At 44.7% G+C, this 22,673-nt stretch overlaps 1 protein-coding gene and 2 long non-coding RNA genes across 4 annotated transcripts in view; 1 reads left to right on the top strand and 2 right to left on the bottom strand.

Moving 5' to 3' along the window:
- Gtf2a1l (general transcription factor IIA, 1-like) overlaps positions 1-5,827 on the bottom strand; it is a 49,665-nt gene extending 43,838 nt beyond the window's left edge. Inside the window, exons 1-2 of one of the 2 annotated variants that reach the window (XM_011246628.3) lie at positions 5,749-5,827; positions 25-126 (exon numbers count right to left, since the gene is read on the bottom strand). Coding sequence is in view for 1 of the 2 variants with exons in the window: in NM_023630.2 (NP_076119.2) it covers positions 25-126; positions 2,589-2,609 (123 nt within the window). In the remaining variant the exon portion in view is untranslated. Of the gene's footprint in view, positions 1-24; positions 127-2,588; positions 2,661-5,748 lie in introns of those variants that run through there. The other variant, NM_023630.2, reaches the window with a different exon arrangement.
- A 3,227-nt stretch (positions 5,828-9,054) lies between these two features.
- On the bottom strand, positions 9,055-17,416 carry Gm38460. Its single transcript, XR_385907.2, has 3 exons — positions 17,347-17,416; positions 12,626-12,732; positions 9,055-9,115 (listed from the first exon to the last, which is right to left on the bottom strand). It is a non-coding gene; the product is annotated as a predicted gene, 38460 (long non-coding RNA).
- Positions 17,258-18,291, top strand: Gm31903. Its single transcript, XR_385909.2, has 3 exons — positions 17,258-17,368; positions 17,479-17,630; positions 17,948-18,291. It is a non-coding gene; the product is annotated as a predicted gene, 31903 (long non-coding RNA).
- Positions 18,292-22,673: the final 4,382 nt, after the last annotated feature.

Raw genomic sequence — 22,673 nt, 5'->3', positions numbered from 1 at the left:
CACGAGAGTCCTGTGAGCACGAACCTTCTTCAGGTCTTTCAACACCTGCTCCTCGATGCCTTCCTCAGCAAACAGGTCCCGCACGCCCTCGATGACATCTTCAATTACAGACTGGTAGAGTTTGGGCTACATGAAAACGATTGTTAGAGGTTTTAATTCTCAAGTAAAATGCTTTTGCCTTAAAAGACATGCAGATACGCTCTCTAATCCTCAGTTTAAAGAAAAACTACCACAAGGTTATTAAGCACATCCCACCCCAGTGCACTGTGGCTCCTTGTAAATTATATTAGCTGCCTATAATCCCTTTGAGGCCCCTATCCACAAAGCTGAACCCAGGACTACAAGAAACCTGGGGTCATCTCGAGACATGTGGGTATATTTGTGCTTATACATCTTGGCTTTTGTGTATTTAACATTCCTGCTTCTCTTTGAACGGGAAATTGAAAGCAGCTGGAAATAAGCCCCTGTTTTCAATCTACCATTTTCTCAAAGTAGCCACTATTAGTGAACTACCACAGATATAAATAAAGCTCAGACCTTAAAAGTGGGACAATCAAAGCCTGCCCTGCTTCCAAAGTAGACTTGGAGAGAGGGCAGTTGAGAGCACAGGCGAGCAAAAGCACACCACATCCCTGTCAGTCATTAATAAGTTCATGAACAAACCCAAGATGTTCAAACCAAGCCACAGAACAAAATTAGCCAGAACCTACCCAGAGCCACCTGTCACCTGTTCCTCTGCATAAGCAGCAGAAACATATGAAATATACTCAGCCTTTCTGGTGTGTGTGTGTGTGTGTGTGTGTGTGTGTGTGTGTGTGTGTGTGTGTGTATGTGTGTGTATGTGTGTGTGTATGTGTGTGTGTGTATGTATGTGTGTGTCTGTATGTGTGTATGTATGTGTGTGTGTGTGTGTGTGTGTGTGTGTGTGTGTGTGTGAGCTGGGGGGGGGCTTGGGGGAAGAGGGAGAGAGACAGAGACACAGACAGATTCAGACAAAGACCACAGATATCATTCAGTAACACAGGACTCCAGTTGCTTTCACAATTGCTTAATTCAGACCAAATGAAAACTGAGGCTTTCTCGGGCTGCTCTTTTCATGCTTCCCACAAAAAATACTCTCACTCCAGGAGCAGCACAATTTAAACTAATCCTTCTAAAGACCCAGGGTAAGTCTATGAATAGGCCAATCAGTAACATTTAAATGTTGTTCACAGGCTTACCCATTAAGACTAAGTGCCCCCAGATGAGCTGCTGCTTCTCCGTCTACCCTGAGAAAGGCTTCTAAACTGAGGCTTCTGTTTTAATCCCAGCTATAAGATCACACTTAAGAGCTGCAGGGAAAACCCCTAGGGATAAAAACATCTTTTAAGACCTGCCCTTGGAGTCTAACAGCAGCAGTCCAAAAGAAGCCAATAAAATACAATTTTTCAAAAGCGTAGTAAGTATTGAACATGTCTCTCTTGTAGGACCGCCGTTAAACTTTATATTGCTTTCTCTATGTTATCTTTATTAAAACTATATATAGTCTGGACCTCCACCTTACCGGTATCTCCAAAAAAAAAAAAAAGAAGAAGAAGAAAATCTCATTGGCAATAACAATCAGGCAAACTGGTATTCGTGGAAAGCTTATATCCAGGCATCCATACTTTACAGTTCTTAAAACATAAAATGAACATACATGAGCATGTCTCTAAAAACGGAACCTTTTATGCTGTATACACAGACTTTTACAGACACAAACCTATCTTGGCTGCCCATTGTCCTTCTGGAAATGGGCATCTGTTGATAGTGGTTTTTGCCTTCAACTTGGGATTTTTAATTTGATGGATCTAACAAGTGCCGTTTTGCCTGTGAATTCTCACTGTGGGGTTTAGCTGTCCTTAGGGCAGCGTTAGAGCATTTCCTATTTAAGCATTAAGATGTTAAAGGGCAAGGAAAGGCAAGATCATGAGGCGACAATCCAAATCACATCACCTCTCATTCCGGGTTAGGAAGTAATCGCGGTGGTGGCGCGCACGTCTTTAATCCCAGCACTTGGGAGGCAGAGGCAGGCGAATTTCTGAGTTCGAGGCCAGCCTGGTCTACAAAGTGAGTTCCAGGACAGCCAGGGCTACACAGAGAAACCCTGTCTCGAACAGCATGAGCCACCTATGTTCCAATAACTAGGATTAGAGCTGGAGGCTGCTCTTTAAAGACTGAGGATCCGGAGTCTGAAGCCAGCCTAGGGTTCCTTTACATGACCTTGTCAAAAAAAAAAAAAAAAAAAAAAAAAAGAGGAGGGAGCAGGGAAAAGGGGGAGGGAGGGAGGGAGGAGAGAGAGAGAGAGAGAGAGAGAGAGAGAGAGAGAGAGAGAGAGAACCTAGGAATTTCTTAAACACAGAGGAAATCATCCTGATTGAGGGAACCCTGCCTCTACACGATGTCTAGGTGCCCTGAAACCTGGGTGACCTCAGTTGGAGTGGAACGCACACTTTTTCAAATGGAATCAGAGCCCCACGTGGCTGTCTTCTATTTCCTGTACCCCATGGTGAAAAGGGGGTGCCTATCAAAGTCTGGAGGGTGTCGGCAAAGCCTGCCCGCCTCCTTACCACCAGGTTGATGAAGGCCATGCCAGCCGCTCTGTGCCTAACCGTTTGCGCCTGCGTGGCAGAGAGCCGCCAGGCTCGCTTTTGAACCGTGGGTCCTCGTTGCTGCGCAACCGCGAGGCCGCTGGGGGCGGAGCTGAGTAGGACCGGGCAAGAAAGGTTAGGGGTTGGAGAAATAAAGTTTGGGCGTGGCACGGGTGTGGTAAGGCGTACAACCAACTTTAGCTAAGGGAGGTTGTGCAGTGTCAGGTCGATGGGGCAACCTCATCTTTGAAGGATGAAGGGAAGAAGAAAGAGGGCAGAAGATGTTATTCCTGTTTTTACCATGCCTCACTAAATATCACTCACAACTGCGCTCTATGCTGCCGTATAAAAAGTGTGACAAGAGCCAAATTCTTCTGTAACTAGTGGTTGAAGTGTGAGCAAAAGCAAAAGCAACTTCACCTGGAAAAGTGTTAAAAATACAGATGAAAGCCACAAAGACGCTCGCTGCCAAGTCTGACCCGTGTGCTAGAAGAGAGTGGGGGCTCTAGAAGCTGTCCTCTGTTCTCCGTAGGAACAGCTGTGCGAGTGGGCACACAGACAATCCATGCATCAATGCGTGTAAAAGAGATTAATACAAACAAGTAAGGGTTCATAAACGTAAACATCTCTACCAAATCAGGGACTGACAACTGGGGGCACAGCATACGGCGACTTCAAATGGTCTCCAGATAGTTCTGATGGGCATTAAAATGAGATTCACTGCCCTAAAACACATTCAAGAGTGGGGCCACATTAAATTTACCTGAAGGGTTCTTTCCTTTTAAAGGTTTGGTGCCTAAGTCTCTCCCCAGAGCATATGATTAAAACTGCAGCCTGAAGACAGAGAACTACCTTTTAAACCAAGTGGGCTCCCCAGTCCTCAGGCAGAAGTTGCCATCTTTGCCCTATAATCAATCTCTCTCTCTCTCTCTCCTCTCTCTCTCTCTCTCTCTCTCTCTCTCTCTCTCTCTCTCTCTCTCTCTCTCTCTCTCTCTCTCTGTCGGTCTCTCTCTCTCCCTCCCTTCCTCTTCCTGTCTCTGCTCTCTTGGGCTTGAAGGAACTTAACTAGCTAAAGCTGAAGATAGATTTAAGCTCACACGTCCCCACTAGTTCAAAGGGGAAAGTCATCTACTTCCACCACTCTGCCTTCAAGCAGCCTTTCTAATCTGAAGATAGATCTCGACCTAACAGATGGTTATGTGATGATTTAAAATCCCATTAGGGTTTAGAGTTGACTGCTTGCTTATTTGTGTGTGTAAGTGCAATAGAGCTGTGTGTGATTGCCCACTTTGAATTGCTTGCCTGGACCAGGTGTAAGCTTCTAGCTGCTGATTCATTTGGTGTCATTTTGAAGACTTTTCCTAAATTAAAAACTACTGGGAATTTCTTTACAAAAAGCCATTATGTGTGGTGATTTTTAATGGTTATATCTCTCTACGTGACAACTTACTACCTCAAATATTCAAAGTGACTTACCATCACCCAAAATAGAAAAGCTAAAAGCAAGCATTGATTCCTTCTGATATTATAAAATCCAATTAAATTATTCAAGCCGGGAAATAAGAAAGCTGAAAAGGTTCTTGTTTTCCATCTTTCTCTTTGCAGGGTTTCAAAATTATAATCCTAAATGCACAGAATGGGTAACAATCTACCATTCTGTGACAGCAAGCCATTTGCTGTACTTCATTATACATTATACCTTTCTCAAAGCGACAGAGTAGATGATGTGTATTTTTAAATTTAAATTTGGACCTTGGTACCCATAAAAAGTGTGACTAACAATTGAATTGTTACTGAGTAGAACACTAGATACACTTTTTATAGAAAAGCCATACAACACTAGTTGAGCAATCCCAGTGACTTTCTGGTTGCCCTCTTGTGTATTCTAAAAGGTCACTGGTAGACGCTGCTTTGATTTCTTCACAATAATAGGCAGTGGCCATTAAAGGACACGTGCTTGAATCCAAGATCTAGGTTGTCACACCTTAGATATGAAATGTCTCCGAGCTACAGGTGTTACGGCTTGATACCCAGTGCAGCAGTGTGCACAAGTATGGCTTCCAGAGGCTGATTGAATCATTAGGGTTTTTGTCATTATTCAGACCAAAATATGTGATAGACACAAGTGATGTTGAAGAACACTTATTTTATTTGCAGGTCAAACATTGGGTCCACCGAGACAAAATGGTTCGTTCAGTTTGTTTCTGGAATTGTTAGATTTGTTGGGTTCTGGTGACCCCAACCAGCTAGGCTCTGCCACCCACTCTCAGACAGCTTATTAAACAGAGAAAATGGTGATAGGTACAGAAAGGGTACTTGATCACACTGGGCTGAGGACCATGAAGCACCTGCAACTCCCATGCTCGCCTTACCCATCTCAATGGAAGTTGATTTCAAGCAGAACAAGAGACATCTGTAATTAGGCAACCTTGGCCAACTGCCAGTCCCATGCATGACTGACCCATCTTTGTCCCAGCTGCAGTCTCCCCTACAAAGTGATCTGACAAACTGTCGGCACCAATCTCTTTTTCCAGAGATAAGTTCCATTCTGGCACCAAAGTCCCAACCTTTCCCTTCCCAGCAGTGAGCTTCCTGGGAAGTTCTAACTGGGCCCCATTGTCTCAACAATCTGATAGCTGAAGCAAGGGCCATTCTTTCTCTTTAGATGATAGCAGACCAGACAGCAGAGAAACAGGAGGTATCACCTTCCTATTGCTTTCCCCTTTATCCTCCTCTGTTCTGGCTAAACTACCAAGCATAGTGTGGTCTCACCCACGTTCAGAATAGTTCTTTTGCCTCCGTGAATCCTCTCTAAATATCCTCAGGAAGACACGTCATGGGTATACTTCATACATCATCTAGGTTGAATGGGAATCTAAAATTGCAAAGGAGGGACATGACTGCTCCTAAGTTTGCTACAGCAGAATGTTTACTGTAGATAAAAGGACGTGCCTAGCCAGAGGCAGGGACAGCTGGGAGAGGCCAGAGTGGGCAGGACCCTGAGCCAGGCTATGTGAGGAGAGGGGAGGGGGAAAAAAAGCCAGGTAACTATAATAAGCTCTGGATTATATACAGAAGGGCAGCCCCGTATGATCACATTGAACAAGTATCCTTTCTCCCAGCATCCCTCAGTTCCTACCTGTTACAGGGTTCTTCTAACCAGGATACTCCTTCGCTCAGAGGACCTGAGGGATGCTGGGAGAACCCAACAGTCAGTGTTTGCTCTGATATATAATAAACAGGTACTTCCATTAGCCACTTGTCCCAAGTGTGAGACCTAACATGGGTAATTCCGAGTGTCGTCAAGTTGACGGGCCGTTAGCCAGCACATAGGAGTTCTAACTCACCACTGGATTGTTCTATTGATTAATGAGTAGCGTACTGGACTATGGCGCCTAGCTGGAAGTGGCCCACAAAGGAAGCATGTGATTCCTGACCCTTTTCCCCTTTGGTGTTCTTGCTTTGTTTCCTACCTACCATAAGATACACAGCTCTGCTCCGTCACACCCTGCTTATCATACATTTCTCCCTTGCCACAGGCCCACAATAGTGGGACCAAAGACCCTGGACTAAAACCCGTGGAACATCAACCAAAATAAGCCATCCCTCCATCAGCCCCCAGAGGTCCCACCTCTCATTCCCCACCCCCACCCCACCCCCGCCCCTGCTCCCACTCCCGCCCCCACCCCCGCCCCCGCCCCTGCTCCCACTCCCGCCCCCACCCCCACCCCCGCCACCCTGCTACTCACAAGCTGGTGCTGTCCTTCCCACATCGCACCACAGTATTTCTGTTATATGCGAGTAAAGCAGACGTAACGGCTTCTCACTTCCAAGACTGTTGGAAATGGTGGCGAGACGTCTTCTTCTCAGCTGACAGTCATTTGGAGGAAGCCAGCTGTTTCATGAAAACCAACCATCAAAAGCAGAGGGTGTCGAGGGACTGGAGGAAGAAGCAGACACATACAGGACCCCACAGAGTGCGATGACAAAGGATGGATGGACAGAATCAAGTTCTAGGTGGCATCGAGACAGAAGGATCCTCACAGCACAAAGCATCGATGACACAGAAGCTCTTATCCAGAAGCCCTCGCGCCCGCAGTCCTGGGAACAAAGTCAGGAGAGCAGTAGGGCTAAATCTACGGTGACGGTGACGGGAGCAAACGGTTAACACTCACTCCACAAAGGAGGAAGACTCTGGCTGTCACTCTCCCGAGCTAGCTGCTTGCCTTAGGCATTGGTGCAGAGGGTAAAGGGTCGGCTGGGGTTTGGTGGGGCTGTGCTTTGTGAGTTGCCTGCTTAGGGTGAAAATATTTCCTTTTCTTCTCCTCTCTCTTTTTCTTTCAGGTCCCAAGTGTGCTTTGTTTTGTTTTGTTTTGTTTTGTTTTGTTTTGTTTTGTTTTTCAAGACAGGGTTTCTCTGTATAGCCCTGGCTGTCCTGGAACTCACTTTGTAGACCAGGCTGGCCTCGAACTCAGAAATCCGCCTGCCTCTGCCTCCCGAGTGCTGGGATTAAAGGCGTGGGCTTCCTTACCCTTTCCCTAATGTTCCCGCTCCTGCCATGAGCCTCAATACCACCATGTCGTTGACCCCCATGCTAGCTGAACTCAAATGATCTGGCTTTTCCCCCTGATTCTCCTCTGTGCAGCTCCTGAGATTTAAGCTCGCCTGCCATGAAATTGTTCTTTACTTATCTTTGGATTTAATTTTATGTGTATGAGTAAACACATACATTGCCTGCATGTATGTCTGCACACCTAGAACATGACTCACGGTGCCTGCAGATGTCAGAGAAGCATTGCTGGAGGGCATCAGAGCTCTCAACTGTGGTTGTAGACAACTGTGAATCTCCATGTGGCTGCTGGAAATGACACCCTGTTCCCTTGCAGGTGCCGTCAGGGCTCTTAATTGCTGAGCCAGCTCTCCAGCCCCAGGTTTTTCGTTTAAATGCTAATAAAAAACTCCCTAGAGTCTTAAGTAATTTTTCTTAATGAGACTAAGAGGCACAAGAGGGGACCCCAGTTTCCCCAGTTCCATCTGTCGGCTCAAACAAGACTCACCTAAATTTCCATTGAGAAAACCAGTTAAAAGCAGCCTGACATAAAACAGTCATGGCTGACAGTCTTAATGATTGTGTTTATCCTGTAGGACTCTGATCACCAGCGTCACCTGGCAAGCAAAGGACAGTCACAAACAGAGATGTCTACAATCTGGTCAAGCTGAATCCCACAGTAGCCTGCCGCAAGGACATTCATGTCACATACAGAGAGGTCCTTGTGGTGAGGAGCTCAGGCTGTGAGAATCCACAGCTGGTCTTAGACAAGTGGGCTTGGATATGGATCCTCCCAAGACGATCTACCACGTGTGATCTTGGCCCTAAGGACAGCGTGAATTCCTCCTCGTGAGAAGACCTCCTGGATCTCTAATCCTCTGAAACTGTTGGAAATGGCAGTTACCATGTTAAGTATTTTAAGTGCAGTAGTCATGGAACAAGAAAAGAGTAATGCAGAGCCCTTTGTCACATTGTACTGTGCCTATGGAAGGTGTCTTCCCTGACCTCCATGTTTAAAGCTTCATCAATCACAAGGGCACTTTAAAAGAATGTACTATAAAATGATCTATAGAGACCAATGCTTGACAGCTTCAGCCTAGGCTTATCATGAAACAAGCGCGCTGCTGTAGTCACATGGTAGCCACCTTCCTCTGTCAATTGTTCTAAATGTGGGTGCAGTAGAGCGTTGCATACACCAAGCACTTAGGACAGTCAAACTGGAATCTGAAGATCCCAGAGCCTTGGTGGAGCAATCTTACAGGGACAACAACTTGTGTTAGTAAATGTACAATACCAATGGAATTCTGAACCCTGACCCTTCTTTGGGTTCTTAGTTCTTTGAAATTAAACCTGTACAAAACCAGGAAGTTTTCCCCAGCCAGCCATCACAGATGGAGTGTCCGGCTTTCATTTCTTCCAGGTTCACTTAGAAACCATAATGAGTATTTCTGTATCATTGGCAATCAACACCAGTACCTGCACCTCTTAAGAAAATCTTAATCAGATTAATTTCTTTGTAGTCTCTGTATTCTCATTAGTTTTGCCTGGAGGGTCTATGACACTGTTTCAAAATGTAAAGAAAGCACTTCAATTTGTTTATTGTGTAAAATGGAAGTATCACTGAGGTTCCCTCCTTAAATAAGAATGTTTAAATGTATATATTTTAGAGACAACCCTATTTCTTTTACATATTATACATTACAGTCAAATGTGGTTTTCTTTTTCAGTAATGGCACAGGTTCTAATAATATATTTATCTGTAATGGAAAGTGTGACTTAGTCTCTGAGCGTGTGGCTTAAGGCAGCAAATACACAAAATTCGCTTCTGCACACTGCCACAGACACATTGCATCCAGCGGTGCTGTCCCCCTGGCTCTGCTTCACGGTAATCTGTACACCCCGGAACTCTGAAATGCTTCCAGGGTTGCTGGTGCTGATTTATTCTGACTCTGCATTTCTGAAACAGAAAAATCAAGTTATATCACTTGAACATCAGATACTGTTCCACAATAATGAATCCCTTCCCCAACATGAATTCAGTTAAAGTGACCAGAGAACACAGCCTGATGGCCAGCTGAAGTCCCCCCTTATCATACAGCAGAAGACAGGTAGTCAGCTCTTTAATATTCAAGCGAGGCAGCCTATTATACATTTGTAAGTTTACTGATAACCCGGAGCATTCAAAACAGCCTCACACTCAGTTTTCCCTGTCACTACTTATTCAACGCTCTCACCACTGTCTTGATCAGAATGTTGTAATTTCCTAATTAACAAATGTCCTATTTCCATTTCTTTGTCATAGTGTGTATAATTATACATGAACGTGAAATATTAGCAAAGAGAATGTTCTTGGTCTCAGTTAATTCTCCAACGTAAGTCTGCATTTAAAGAAGAAGAAGACGGCCAATGATCTCAGCTGAAGGCTCTGGCTGAGAGCCACCCAGCTTTGTCCTCACAGCAAATGTACTCTCCCTCTTGATTAATTTGTCTCATTTTATGGAATGTAAAAAAAAAACCTAAGTAGTCTATTCAGTTAACATAGGTGCTTCAAATATCAGTCAAGGCAGAGAGACACCAGATAGTGAACATACGTCTTCCTATTCCCATAAGAACAGATAAATATTCTGCATATTAAATATAAAACAAACAGAAGGAAGCACTAAAACTTTTTTTAAAACACTGTCATTAGGGACCTTAGAGCCTCAGGCATGGGTTCCCAGGTCTTCTCTTTGCCACAAACATCCTGGGCCAGGAGATATCATAGAAACTAGTAATCTAGAAATTATTCCACAAACAAGGGGGGGGGGGAGTGCAGTCTCTTGTGCCAGGCGACTAAGAAAGAGGCACTGGGATGGAAACGTGAACAAGATGTGGCCACGCACACCTGCAGTCCCAGCGATGGGCTCCGGGACAAGAAGAATCAGGTGTATGAGGTCAGTGTAGGCTACAACACTGGCTTCCAGGGCAGCAAGAGTTATAGAGCATTGTCTCAAAATAAAACCAAGTCGTAAATTTTAAAAAGGGGGAGTGGGAGGGGGACACATGTGGCTGGTGGCTCATGCCCTTAACACCAGCACTCGGAATACACAGAGGCAGGTGGCTCTCTGTGAGTTTGAGGCCAGCCTGGTCTATGTGGAAAGTTTCAGGGACAGCCTGAGCTAATAGAACTAATACCTGGCTCAAAAACAAAACAACAGCCAGGCAATGGTGGCGCACGCCTTTAATCCCAGCACTTGGGAGGCAGAGGCAGGTGGATTTCTGAGTTTGAGGCCAGCCTGGTCTACAGAGTGAGTTCCAGGACAGCCAGGGCTACACAGAGAGACCCTGTCTCGAAAAACCAAACCAAACCAAAACAGGGAAAAGCAAGAACGAATGAAGGGCTTCCGATGATAACCACACCCCTCTCTGCAGAAGCCACAAAGCAGTGCTGCCCCTCCCACCCCTGCCAGCTTAGGCCTGCCTTTGGCTTTGAGGCCTCCATTTGTTCCCATTGGCCTGGCCACATAAGGGATTTCTAACAAGTAGCCTGTCTGACGGTGTGCATTTACTCTGGGCAAAGTAGCAAGGAGGGAGATGCAGGGCTATAGAGCCTTTCCCCAGATGTTTTTCATTTGAGGTTGCTTTTTTCTTTAGGTGAAGGAAATTAGGTGACCAGTAATGTTTCAAGACCAAGAAATGCCGAAACGCTAAGTACTCATAGCTGCAGAGTACTTCCTGGGCACTTCCAAAATGAAACCGATGCAAGTAAAACTTTCCAGAAGGCCTGTGTGAAATAAGATGGCGTGGTCCAAGCGCATCGTCTGTGCTTCTTCTCAACCTTTGGCAACCTTCAAAAGCAAGATTGAGTCAAATTTCAAACAAGCATCGTGGTCTTTCCCTTACTCTGTGTGCGTGTTTAATTCCAAGATTAGGGGGTAACGATAACTGTGATTGATTTTAAATCCTTTGAGGACTGAGTTCTTGTCGCAGGGTCTCACGAGTGGGAACTATCCACTAAGTACTATCAGTTTGAATTCATCTGAACTGTTACAATATGGAATCACTAGTCTAAAAGTGGAGAGGATTAGATCTAGACAGCAGATATTCCTTGAAAGAAATGATGACCATCTAAATCCATCCTGTCCTTCACACATCTGTATAGGTCACGGGCCCAGCCAAGGAGTCTGCGTGACTCTGCTGACTCTGTTTTTCCCTCCTGTCCCCACCCCTGTGGAGTTGTGGGATGTCCACCACAGGTGAGTACTCAGACACAAGGTGAAGCCAACACAAAGTCTTTCCTAACCAGCCAGCAGTTAATCTGGGTATTTGAGATCCCAATATAACGCCAGGCCTTTCTCGGGTTGAGCTTTTAAGCACAAATACCACATCCTGGGTTGACATGTTTCAGTCAACAAGAACAGCTGACCAGATGCAGAGCCAGTGAAGCCGAAAGGCGAGGTTAGTGCGTTTACAAACATTCCGCGGACCATGGACTTTGATGGATTAGGCCTTGGCTCTCGTTTTGGCAGGTGGCGCTGCCTTCATGCTAAGTTTTACGGCCTGAATGGCACTTCCATCATGGAGTCATTCGTCCTAAAGTCTGGGTCCTACTAAGGTCTGGGAGCCCACGTTACAGTATGTGAGTCTTCCCACAAAATAGAAAATCACTATAGGTTGGACTTCTCCAATCAAACTCCAGGCAGAATGAGATGAGAAAAAAAAAATAGGCAAATAATTATAACATCATGTGGCTAGTATTAAAAATCACTTATGAGGACCACCTAACCTGAACAGGAAATTCCAGCAAGGTTTCCTAGGGCAGAATCCCTAGACTGACGTGTTAGAGCCGAAGGAAGGCTCAAGGAAAAACGGTCCAGCTTGCTCTATCAGCCAAAGCCTGAGGATTTGGGTTGGAGAGAGGACAGAAGAGAACAGGGCCATCTGCTGCTACAGCCAAGGCGGACCTGTGCTCTCCATCCACTACAGCAGAGCTCAGGGTGCAGGGTACTCCCACCCACTACAGCAGAGAGCACAGGGTGGGGTACAGGCTATACCTCTCACACCCACTACAGCATAGATCTCAGGGTGGGGTGCAGGATGTGCTCCCCACCCACAACGGGATAGAGCACAGGATGACGACACTGGAGGCCAAGACACTGCTTGAGGGCTCTGGACTGTAGAAACACAAGCAACTCCATTTAAAAAGCCACAGAAGCGGCATCCAAGGATGAGGTCTGAGTGGCTGGTGTCAACCACCTGAAGTAAAAAGAAAAAAGAAGAGCCCAAGAGCCTCAGGGAGATGCAGGGCTATAGAGCTGGGCTACCCAGCCAAAGAAGGAGAGAAATTAAAAGGCAGCTACAAGAGTCATCTAGCTGGCAATTCTGGCTGTCTCTGATCCCAGCGCAAGTCTAAGACAGAGTGTGTCCTTTTCCACAACGAGTACTTAGCAAAGCTTTTGAAAAGTGTTTCAGAATATCTCAGAATTACTCAGCAGAGAGGCCGGCTCTTGGCATTTAACCACGTCACTCTTGGAGATGTCCTTTCCTGTCCCTTTTATGGCACTTCAGACCTCTTCGTGGAGCTCACCCTGGACACTGTGAAAATATCAAAATGAATCACTGAAGAAAAGGACAATTACCATGACTACAGGCCACCCCCACCCCTCACAAGCGCCACAGCTAGGGGACACCCCCACCCCTCACAAGTGCCACAGCTAGGGGACACTCCCACCCCTCACAAGTGCCACAGCTAGGGGACACACCCACCCCTCACAAGTGCCACAGCTAGGGGACACCCCCACACCTCACAAGTGCCACAGCTAGGGGACACCCCCACACCTCACAAATGCCACAGCTAGGGGACACCCCCACCCCTCACAAGTGCCACAGCTAGAGGACACCCCCACCCCTCACAAGTGCCACAGCTAGAACTAAGACATAGCACCCTATGCATCCAGCAGGCATTCATTCCTCTGTAAAAGAACTAAGACATAGCACCCTATGCATCTAGCAGGCATTCATTCCTCTCTGCGCTGGCTACTCCTTCCCCTTGCCAGAACTGTACTCTGACCTAAGTCAGCCAGGGCCCTTCATTCCTCCTATGACCTAACACTGTAATATCTCTCTCTCTCTCTCTCTCTCTCTCTCTCTCTCTCTCTCTCGCTCTCGCTCTCGCTCTCGCTCTCGCTCTCGCTCTCGCTCTATCACTCTCTCACTCTTCTTTGCACCATCAATTCTCCTTCACCACTAAGATACTGCTAATACGCATGAATTCACCACCCAGTGGAGTACCAAATATATTTTGCAATTCACAATCTATTTTATGCTTTTACACATTAAAAACTCTAAATAAGCAGTCCACGAGGTCACAGAGAATGGCAGAATTGATGCACCCTCGACTCCATCACATGTTTACAATGACTCTTCATTAGAAACCCATGGTTTAAACCCAGGAATGTGTCGTGTCAAAGAGAAGCCAAAAAACACCAAAGAGAATGGGATGGGATGGGACTGTGCCCACTCAGCCCGGGCATAGACAATCATGAGATGGATGGTCTGTGGAAATTTTAAACATGATTAAAGAACAAATCAGAGTCAGTCCACATTTGATTATTACCACAGACTGATGACTCTAAGCAGCACCCACAGTAAAATATTCACCACCTAAATGATTGCTGGACTTACTATGGAGCTTTAATAACTCACGTTAGACTCAAATCAGAGTATCTTAACTTGTTAGCACATAGGAAAGGTTGGGTTTACGTGAACATCGATGTGGAGAAACCCCAGTCACCGAGCTAGACCCTGACACCCAAGGACTCAAGTTCATTCGGGGAGTCTGGAACAGTCTGGAGTGGCTCACACATTCTCTCTGCTGTTTTTCTGCTTCTCTTTGACACGACGTATTCCTGGGTTTAAACCATTGGTTTCTAATGAAGAGTCATTGTAAACATGATGTGATGGAGATGAGAGTGCATCAATTCTGACATTCTCTGTGACCTCATGGACTGCTTACATTTGGAGTTTTTACATGTAAAATAGTAAAATAGATTGTGCATTGCAAGATATATTTTTGTTCGTTAAGTTTTGTTTGATCACTTTATATATTACTGTATTATAATGATAATATTTTTGCATGTATGTGTGATGAATGTGTATGTGTGTGTGACTTGTGTGTGCATTCCACATATTCCACACGGAGGATGAAGGTTGGTGTCATGTATGTTCTAAGACTCCGAGGAGCCTTTGTTTCTCCCCCTGTGTGCTGAGATTGCAGGTGTGTGCTGAGATTGCAGGTGTGTGCTGAGATTGCAGGTGTGTGCTGAGTTGCAGGTGTGTGCTGAGTTGCAGGTGTGTGCTGAGTTGCAGGTGTGTGCTGAGATTGCAGGTGTGTGCTGAGGCTTTATGCATGAGTTCTAGGGATCCAAATTCTAGTCTTCATACAGGAAAAGAATTTTAACCACTGCACCACTCCCCATCCCCAATTATAATATTTTTAAATTACCTTTTGTTTTATTTCAATAGCAAATTGTTTTTGCTATGTAGCATTGAATTTATTCTAAATACTTGCATGAGTGATATTATGCTATGCTATGCTATCAGACCCTACATATAAGCTGCTGACCTCAACCATTGGACTACAGTTGTACATGTACCTCAGAGCTGAGAGCCACCAGCCTTTCTCTGCAAGTGGGCACACTTGGCTCACATCTGTCTAACCCTGCCTTCTGTGGCAGAAGTGTCATTACAGATACCACCACCACCACACCGAATACCTGTCCTAGCTTGTTTTCTATTACAGTGATAAACATTATGGCCAACTTGGAGATGAATAGCTTTACTTCAACTGATGCTTTCATGACTGAGACAAGTCAGGGCAGGACCTGAAGACAGGTACCTGAAAGCAGGGACTGAAGCAAAGGCCATGGAGGAATGCGGCTTACTCAACTGCCCTCCAAGACTAACTCGGTCTGCTTTCTTACGACACACAAGACAACCTTGCTCAGGGGTATCCCCACCCCCAATAGCCTGGGACCTCCCACATCAACAATTAATAATAATAATAATTAATAATAATAGCCCACGGGCATGCCTGCTGGCTAGTCTGAGGGACGCTTTTTCTCAGTTGAGGTTCTTTCTTCCAAAATAACACAGACAAATCAAATTGTAGCTGACCTGATGTCCTGCTGTCTAGCTTTCATAATACTGGTTCGATGATGCAAGTTACTATGGAAGAAAAATTATCAATGGTATTACTCAACAATGACTCTTGAATGCTATAATACTGACCTGTCAAGCAAGTCGTGCTCACTGGTGTGGTAGTGGCATGAAAATTACGGGGATAACCAACTGCTTTTGGACTTAAGGACTTAGACACAGAAAGAAGTCCATGTCCAGCACTGAAAATCTGTTCAAAAGACCCGGAGGTCATAGGCCCTGAGGAGAGCGTACGGCTGTCATCTTACTTTAGCCAGAAAAACTTATTCGTACAGTGTCCAGCAGTTAATGCAGAGACTCACAACTGGTCTGTGTGTACAGGGTAAGTTACTATTGAGTGGCCAGCCCTAATTGGAACATCTGTGTCTACATCTTCCCTCCAAAGTCCAAAAGCGACACTGCAGAAAAGTGGGAAGGGTATAAGAACAAGAGGGGAAAGAGTGTTCTAAAATGCTGTGATCCGGACACTCATGAACTCCCTGCAGCTGCACAAGGTCAAACCAAACACATCAGTCAACATTCGAGCAGGCAGCACTAACTGGATTCAGTGGGTTAGAAAGAGACAGGGGGGCCGGGCAGTGGTGGTGCATGCCTTTGATCCCAGCACTTGGGAGGCAGAGGCAGGCGGATTTCTGAGTTCAAGGCCAGCCTGGTCTACAAAGTGAGTTCAGGACAGCCAGAGCTACATAGAGAAACCCTGTCTCGGAAAAAAACAAAACAAAACAAAAACAGAAAGAGACAGGGGATGGTGAAGGGGGTAAGAAGGTGTTTAAGGGACAACTGGGATAGGTGGGAAGGGATAGCCAGATGTTGCTATAATCAGAACACATTGTTTATATGTATGAAATGTATATGTGTGAAAGAAAAGTAGTCTATTAAAAAAGAAAAACTAGAAGCTGGAGAGATGGTTCAGCGGTTAAGAGTACTGACTGCTCTTCTAGAGGTCCTGAGTTCAATTCCCAGCACCCACGTGGTGGCTCACAACCATCTGTAATGGGATCCAATGCCCTCTTCTGGTGTGTCTGAAGAGAGCAATGGTGTAGTTGCAAATATAAAATAAATAAATAAATCTTTAAAAAGAAAAGAAAAACTATGAATTAAGTGTTGTGCTTTTTTATTTTCAGAAATTGTATGTATTCTGAAGGCTGAAATCCCCTAACTACTTCATCATTACTTTGAATTTAATAACAAAATCTAAAGTTTCTTTATAACTTAAGACAACCTGATGTGGACCCAGCGAAGGTCAACCAAGAACTAATTTTGAAATTGTAATGACTGTAACATCATGTAGCGAGCCAATCAGTTCTGAAGAAATACGAGCTGGCACACCCAAAGAACCTAAAGTACAAGCAGTCCATGGTATGGGTGATATGGGCTGAAAAATGGCACAAAACTTCTCCTACTGAGCACTGAAAACAAAGGAGAAAAGAACTTTTTAGCACACATAACCGCAGTAAGATAAAATACAATAATAACGAATAAGTCAGGGCCGAGGACCGGTCAGTAGTAAACACACTTGCTATGTGAGCCTGGTTACCTAAGGTTAGATCCCCAGAACCCAGGTTTTTAACAAAACCCCAGAGGTAGCAATGCAAACGCATGCAAGCCTAGTGCAACCGTTTGAAATTTAAGGCAGAGACAAGAGAAGCTCTAGACAAGTGGATCTCAACCTGTGGGTCGCGACCCCTTGGGGTTGAACAAGCTTTTCATAGGGATCATGTGTGGTCATTGAGACACGGTGTCTTAATTTATGATGTGGTGGGGAGAACCAGCCTCAAGGATGTGGAGTCACAAAGGGTGGATCTTAACAGTCAGAAACCATAGCTACCAAGATACAGCTATGTTACCTAGGTTACATCCCAGCTACAGCCCCGCCCCGCCCCGCCCCGCCCCGCCCCAGCCTTCTGAACCAGGACATCCCTAACCACAAAGGAAGTGGATCTACCTGGCAGCAGCTTCTCCCCCACCACCACTGTCTACCTGGATACCTACCCTAGCAAGCCTTCTCTCCCAGGTCACCATAAAAGACAGCTCCACTCTTTAGTTTTTCAGGATAATCTTTGTTTCTTTTCCATCCTTCCTATCCCACACCCAACCCATCAACAAACGCTTTTCTTTCTATAGTTCAGATATGTTTGTCTAAGGATCTTCCACCTCTGGTCACCACTCCTAATCACATCAGCTTTCAGGACAATGGGAACATCGTCCTGAAATCCACACCCTGAAATCCATCTGTAACGCTGCTGGGATTAAAAGGCAAGAAAGGGTGTTCACAGGTAATGAGACCCCTTGGCCTCCATTTTTAGCAATGGGATAAGTATCCCTGGTGTCCTTTTAAAGACACTTGAGGAGGGTCTTTCCTCCCCCCCTCCACCATGCAATTGCATAGTATGGAGGCACTGTGGGTATGGAAAGGAACCTCACCATACTCACAATGCTGGGACCTTAGACTTCTCAATCTCCCGAACAATGAGAAATAAACTTTTGTCCTTTATCAATTACTCCACCTAAGATGTATTGTTATCGCCACATGAACAAATTAAATAATCTGGGTTATTTCAATAAACTCTAAACTGCTTTTTCTGTTTGTAAGTTCTCTACATCACCACTGAAGCCTTTGAGCAGATTCGTCTTAACACAACACCCGACGTTCTGACGACTCCCCAGAAAGCCTTAGTACAACTCCATCCCGACCCACTCACGACCTCTCTGATCTGGAGTCTCACCCACCCACCCTCCAATCATCTGCACCGCTTGCTAGGACAAGCACCTGTTCTAGAATCTGCGCTCCCGCAGCGCCCTCTGCTGGACTCCCTCTACCCTGCAGGATCTGGAACGCTCCATTCCTCTCTTCTAGATGTCATGGCAACCTCCTTATACCGCTCTCTGTTACCTTAGCCTGCTTTGATTTTCTACATAACAATAATCACAAATTGCTATCTGTTGGTTGTCTGCCTCCTCCGCCGTTATAGACCCTTTAGATGAGTTCACTGTTTTCTTCATCGCTTTATTCCCAATACTAAGAGACTGCAGACACAAGATGAGAAGCCCGACAAGATGTTCAGTGTCCAGCAAGATGTCTAATTGCAGTGACATAGTATTTTGAGGCCACTCAAAATGGCACGGCACCCCCTTTTGGCCTCGCAGTGTGAAGGACACCTTTAGGAACGGCTCGACTGCATTTACAGCTTGTTTCTGATGTGAAGAAATTTAGAAAGAAAGCATTCAGATGCGCTTTATGAAGGAATGGTTAAATCCACTCAGAGAGGTTCCTGGGCACGGGAGAAAGCTTTCTAACGACTAAGATAACAAAGGCTTGCCCCTGGGTCAAGGCAGCATGGAGTATTTGGCAAGCATGCATTTGCTTTCTCCGACACTGAGACATGTGAAGAATTGATGGATTATTTTACAAGTATTTTTTAAGTATAAGGATTTAACATATAAGTGATTGTAAAGCGTTTGTTTGAAAATGAAGAAAAAAAGGACACATTTTCCTGTCCCTTTAATAGTTAGAAATGCTTAGAGATAAGCGTAGTATTTAAATCTTTTGGATGTGTAAAATTGTATTCAACAGCAATTTTAGACACAGCATTAGAAATACTTTAAAGAGACCGTCTACTGCATTAATTTTAATTATGCTCCACCGGACTCACAATGCTTTGAAATGCTTATAAAGTGTCCTCAAAATCTTTTATTAATCAAAATTCAAGCACCAAACACACTGCTTCTGACTCCGGGTAGCAGCGGCTTGCCTGAGAGCGCCATCTGCTGTTCAAGTGTGCACTACAAATCAATTTTTTGGCTTTCCTAGCTCGTGCAGCTAGAACCTGTCAGCACACATCATATTACTTTAAAAGCTGCATTTTCTCTTGAGGTCTGGAAGACCATGATGGTGCCAATACCTGAAGGGTAGATGGCAAACCTCAAAGTGGAAGGGCGCGTTTCATTCACGTCAACTTTAATCCTGCAAACCGTGGGCAGCAGTGATTTTAAAGGCACACTATAACCAGCAGATTTTATTCTGGAACTTGACTACTTGCTTCACAACCAGCCAGTACCCTTTTTAAAATTAATTATTGGTTATGAATGATGAATTTGAGGCAGCGTGCTATGAGTGGGTGTAAAATCCTGGGTTCAACCCCAATATTCGGAAAATTAATTATAGATACATTCATATTTCAATACCAGTTAAAGCAGGGATTTACTAATTTACTTATAACAAGAAAAAGAAATCCTCATTTCATGTAACTGAGGGAAAATATTCAGGTAATCAGGTTGAATTCATGGCATGCTCACCACAAGTGACCCACACTGGTAACGCTAACACCTCACCAAGTACACGTGACCCCACACCAAAGCCCTGGCTTAAGGTCAATCAATCAATAGGAAGGGGCCTCCAGAAGGAATGGCCATGTCCAGGGAAAGGAATAGGAAAGAGTAGGTGAAGGTGAAGCTGGAGAGAGCTGATTGAGTGGGGGAGGGGCATGGAAGAATTGATTGGCAGAGAACCAACGAGGACCATTGATGCCACTCAGTCCTTCGCTCCTCAACAATTCAAGGAAAGCTCTGTGATTATAAGGAGGGTCTAAAACAATGCTCTACAGCCTGGTCCCCACAAAGAACTGGTGCAATTCTGTTTTGTTTTGGGATTTTCACTTTTTTTTTTTTTGTTTACTTACTGTCCTTTATATGCTGTTTTGAGATATCAGCCTTAACAGCTAAATAAAAACTGAATTCATCAAATACCCGCTTTCTTATGAGGGATAGAAAGGACTTTTTAAATACGCATTGTTTTTATATTGCAACAGTGTATGATTCTATTCTGTGGACAAAGTTTGTCCTATGGTCAAGAAAAATTGTAGGGCTAGAGAGATGGCCCAACAGGTAAAAGCACCTGCCATCCTGACTTACAACCTGAGTTTAGTCTCTGGGAGACACACATACAGAGACAGACAGAAAGATGGACACAAAGACATCCACAGACACAGAGACAGACAGAAACAGGGACAGAGAGATAGAGAGACAGAGACAGGAACAAAGAGTCAAACAGAAGGACAGACAGAGACAGGGACAGAGAGACAGATAGAGAAAGACAAAGAAAAGAAAAGAAAAATACATAAATAAAATGTAATCTTTAATTCTCAAAAAAAGGAAAACGACAAAAGGACTTTGGCGCTCATTCACTGAGGCCATCAGTGTTTTTCCTTAGGTCTTAGTTTGGTGTCTCTCGCTGTGACAAAGATAAAGACCAAAGTCAACTTGAGGAGAACAGGGTCTATTTTGCTTTACGTGGCCTAATCACAGTCAATCATCCGAGGAAGTCAGGGCAGGAATTCCAGACAGAAAACTGGAGGCAGGAGCCAATCCAGAGCCACGGAGAGGTGAGCATGCTCACTGGTGTGCTCTGCAGGATTTGCTCTGTTTGATTGGTTTATATAGCCCGAGGTCACCTGCCCAGGAGTGGCACCACCCCCAGTGGTCGAGGCCCTCCCATGTCAGTCATTAATCAAGAAAATGTCCCCAGACTTGCCCAGTCATATGGAGACATTTTCTCAATTGAGGATTCCTCTTCCCAGATGGCTCTAGCTTATGTTAGAGTGGAAACAACAACAACAACAACACAAAACACAAAACCTTAAGCAACACACTTTATCTTAGAATTGTTTATCAGTTCTATAAGTTGAAGAAAACTGATGTTAATGAACATGACCCTTGTCCACAGAAAGGCAAACTGATTGTGTTAGGCTAAGAGGATTGTGTTGGCCATTTGTCAGCAGAGGCTCAGAGCATCTAGCACAGTGGTTCTCCACCTACCTAAGGCTGCAAGCCTTTACCATGGCTCCTCACGGTGTGCTGGTCCCTAATCATAATATTTTGTTGCTACTTCATAACTGTAATTTGCTACTGTTATGAATTATAGTGTAAATATCTAATAGACAACCCTTGTGAAAGGATCGTTTGACTCCCAAAGAGGTCATGACCCCAGGCTGAAACCACTGATCTTTTTGTTACTCTGTTTCAGAACGCTGATCTTTTTGTTACTTTGTTTCAGAAGCTCCTACTTCCTATGTCTCTGCTCTTTGATGCTTCTTCAACCCATTTATAACACATCTTACCAGTTCCCTCAGTACTTAACGAGTTAAAAAGAATTCACATTTTATTCCTATTCATGTGTTCATTTCATATTCCTGTGTCATAATTATAACTATTTTTATTTTCTTTTTGGGAGTATAATTATAACATTTCTCCCTTCTCTCTCCTCCCTCCAAGCCCTCCCATATATTCCTTCTTGCTCTCTTTCAGATTTATGGCTTATTTTCATTGTTGTTCCATATATACGCACATAGATAGATATCACTAATTATAAGCTCCATCAGCATAAAGTTGCTATATGTATGTTTTTAGGGCTGATCATCTGGTATTCGACAGCTAATGGTAGGTACGCTCCCAATCCCAGCTTTCTTCAGTTGCCTGTAGTTCTTTGTGTAGGGCTGAGCCCTTGTGGGCTCTTCTCTGCCCACTTTGGCGTGTCTATTGGTGTCATCTTTGTTCAGCTCATGTTTCGGCAGCCATGTTGGTGAGACTTTATGGGTGTAGCTTCAATGTTCCTGGGAAACATAATTTCACAGCAAACTCCCTGCGATTTTCACGCTTACATCTTTCTGGCCCCTCCTTCTGCAATGTTCCCTGAGCTTCGGGTGCAGGAGTGCTCTGTAGATGTACCCTTTGAGACCGGACTCAATAACTCTGCATTTTGAATGGTTGTGGTTTTCTATAGTGGTCTCCATCTGTTACAGAGAGAAGCTTCCTTGATAAGGGATTTAGACTATATTTATCTGTGGATATAAAGACTGTGGTGGTTTGAATAAAAATGGCCCCCATATGCTCATATACATGAATACTTAGAAAGTGACACTATTTGAAAGGATTAAGGGGTGTGGTCTTGTTGGAGTGGGTGTGGTCTTGTTGGAGTGGATGTGGCCTTGTTGTAGTGGCTGTGGCCTTGTTGGGGAAAATGTGTCACTGGTGATGTGCTTTGAGGTCTCAGAAGCCCAAGCCAGGTTCAGAGGCTCTGTCCTTCCTGCTGCCTTAGGATGCAGATGTAGAGCTCTCAGAAGACTCTTCGGTAGCATGTCTGTGTGCCACCATGCTGATAACGGACTAAACCTCTGAAACCATAAGCAAGTCCCATTAAGTGCTTTCCTTTATAAGAGTTGCTGTGATCATAGTGTCTCCTTACAGCAATAGACTACACACACTAAGACAAATGCTTGTTAGACTATTTACTGAATCATGATGACTCAACAACAGAGTGGTTG

This window comes from Mus musculus, chromosome 17, assembly GCF_000001635.26.
Source record: "Mus musculus strain C57BL/6J chromosome 17, GRCm38.p6 C57BL/6J".
NCBI classification, from domain to species: Eukaryota; Metazoa; Chordata; class Mammalia; order Rodentia; family Muridae; genus Mus; species Mus musculus.
The sequence above is the reverse complement of the archived record's forward strand: the minus strand, read 5'-3'. Positions and strand labels throughout refer to the sequence as shown.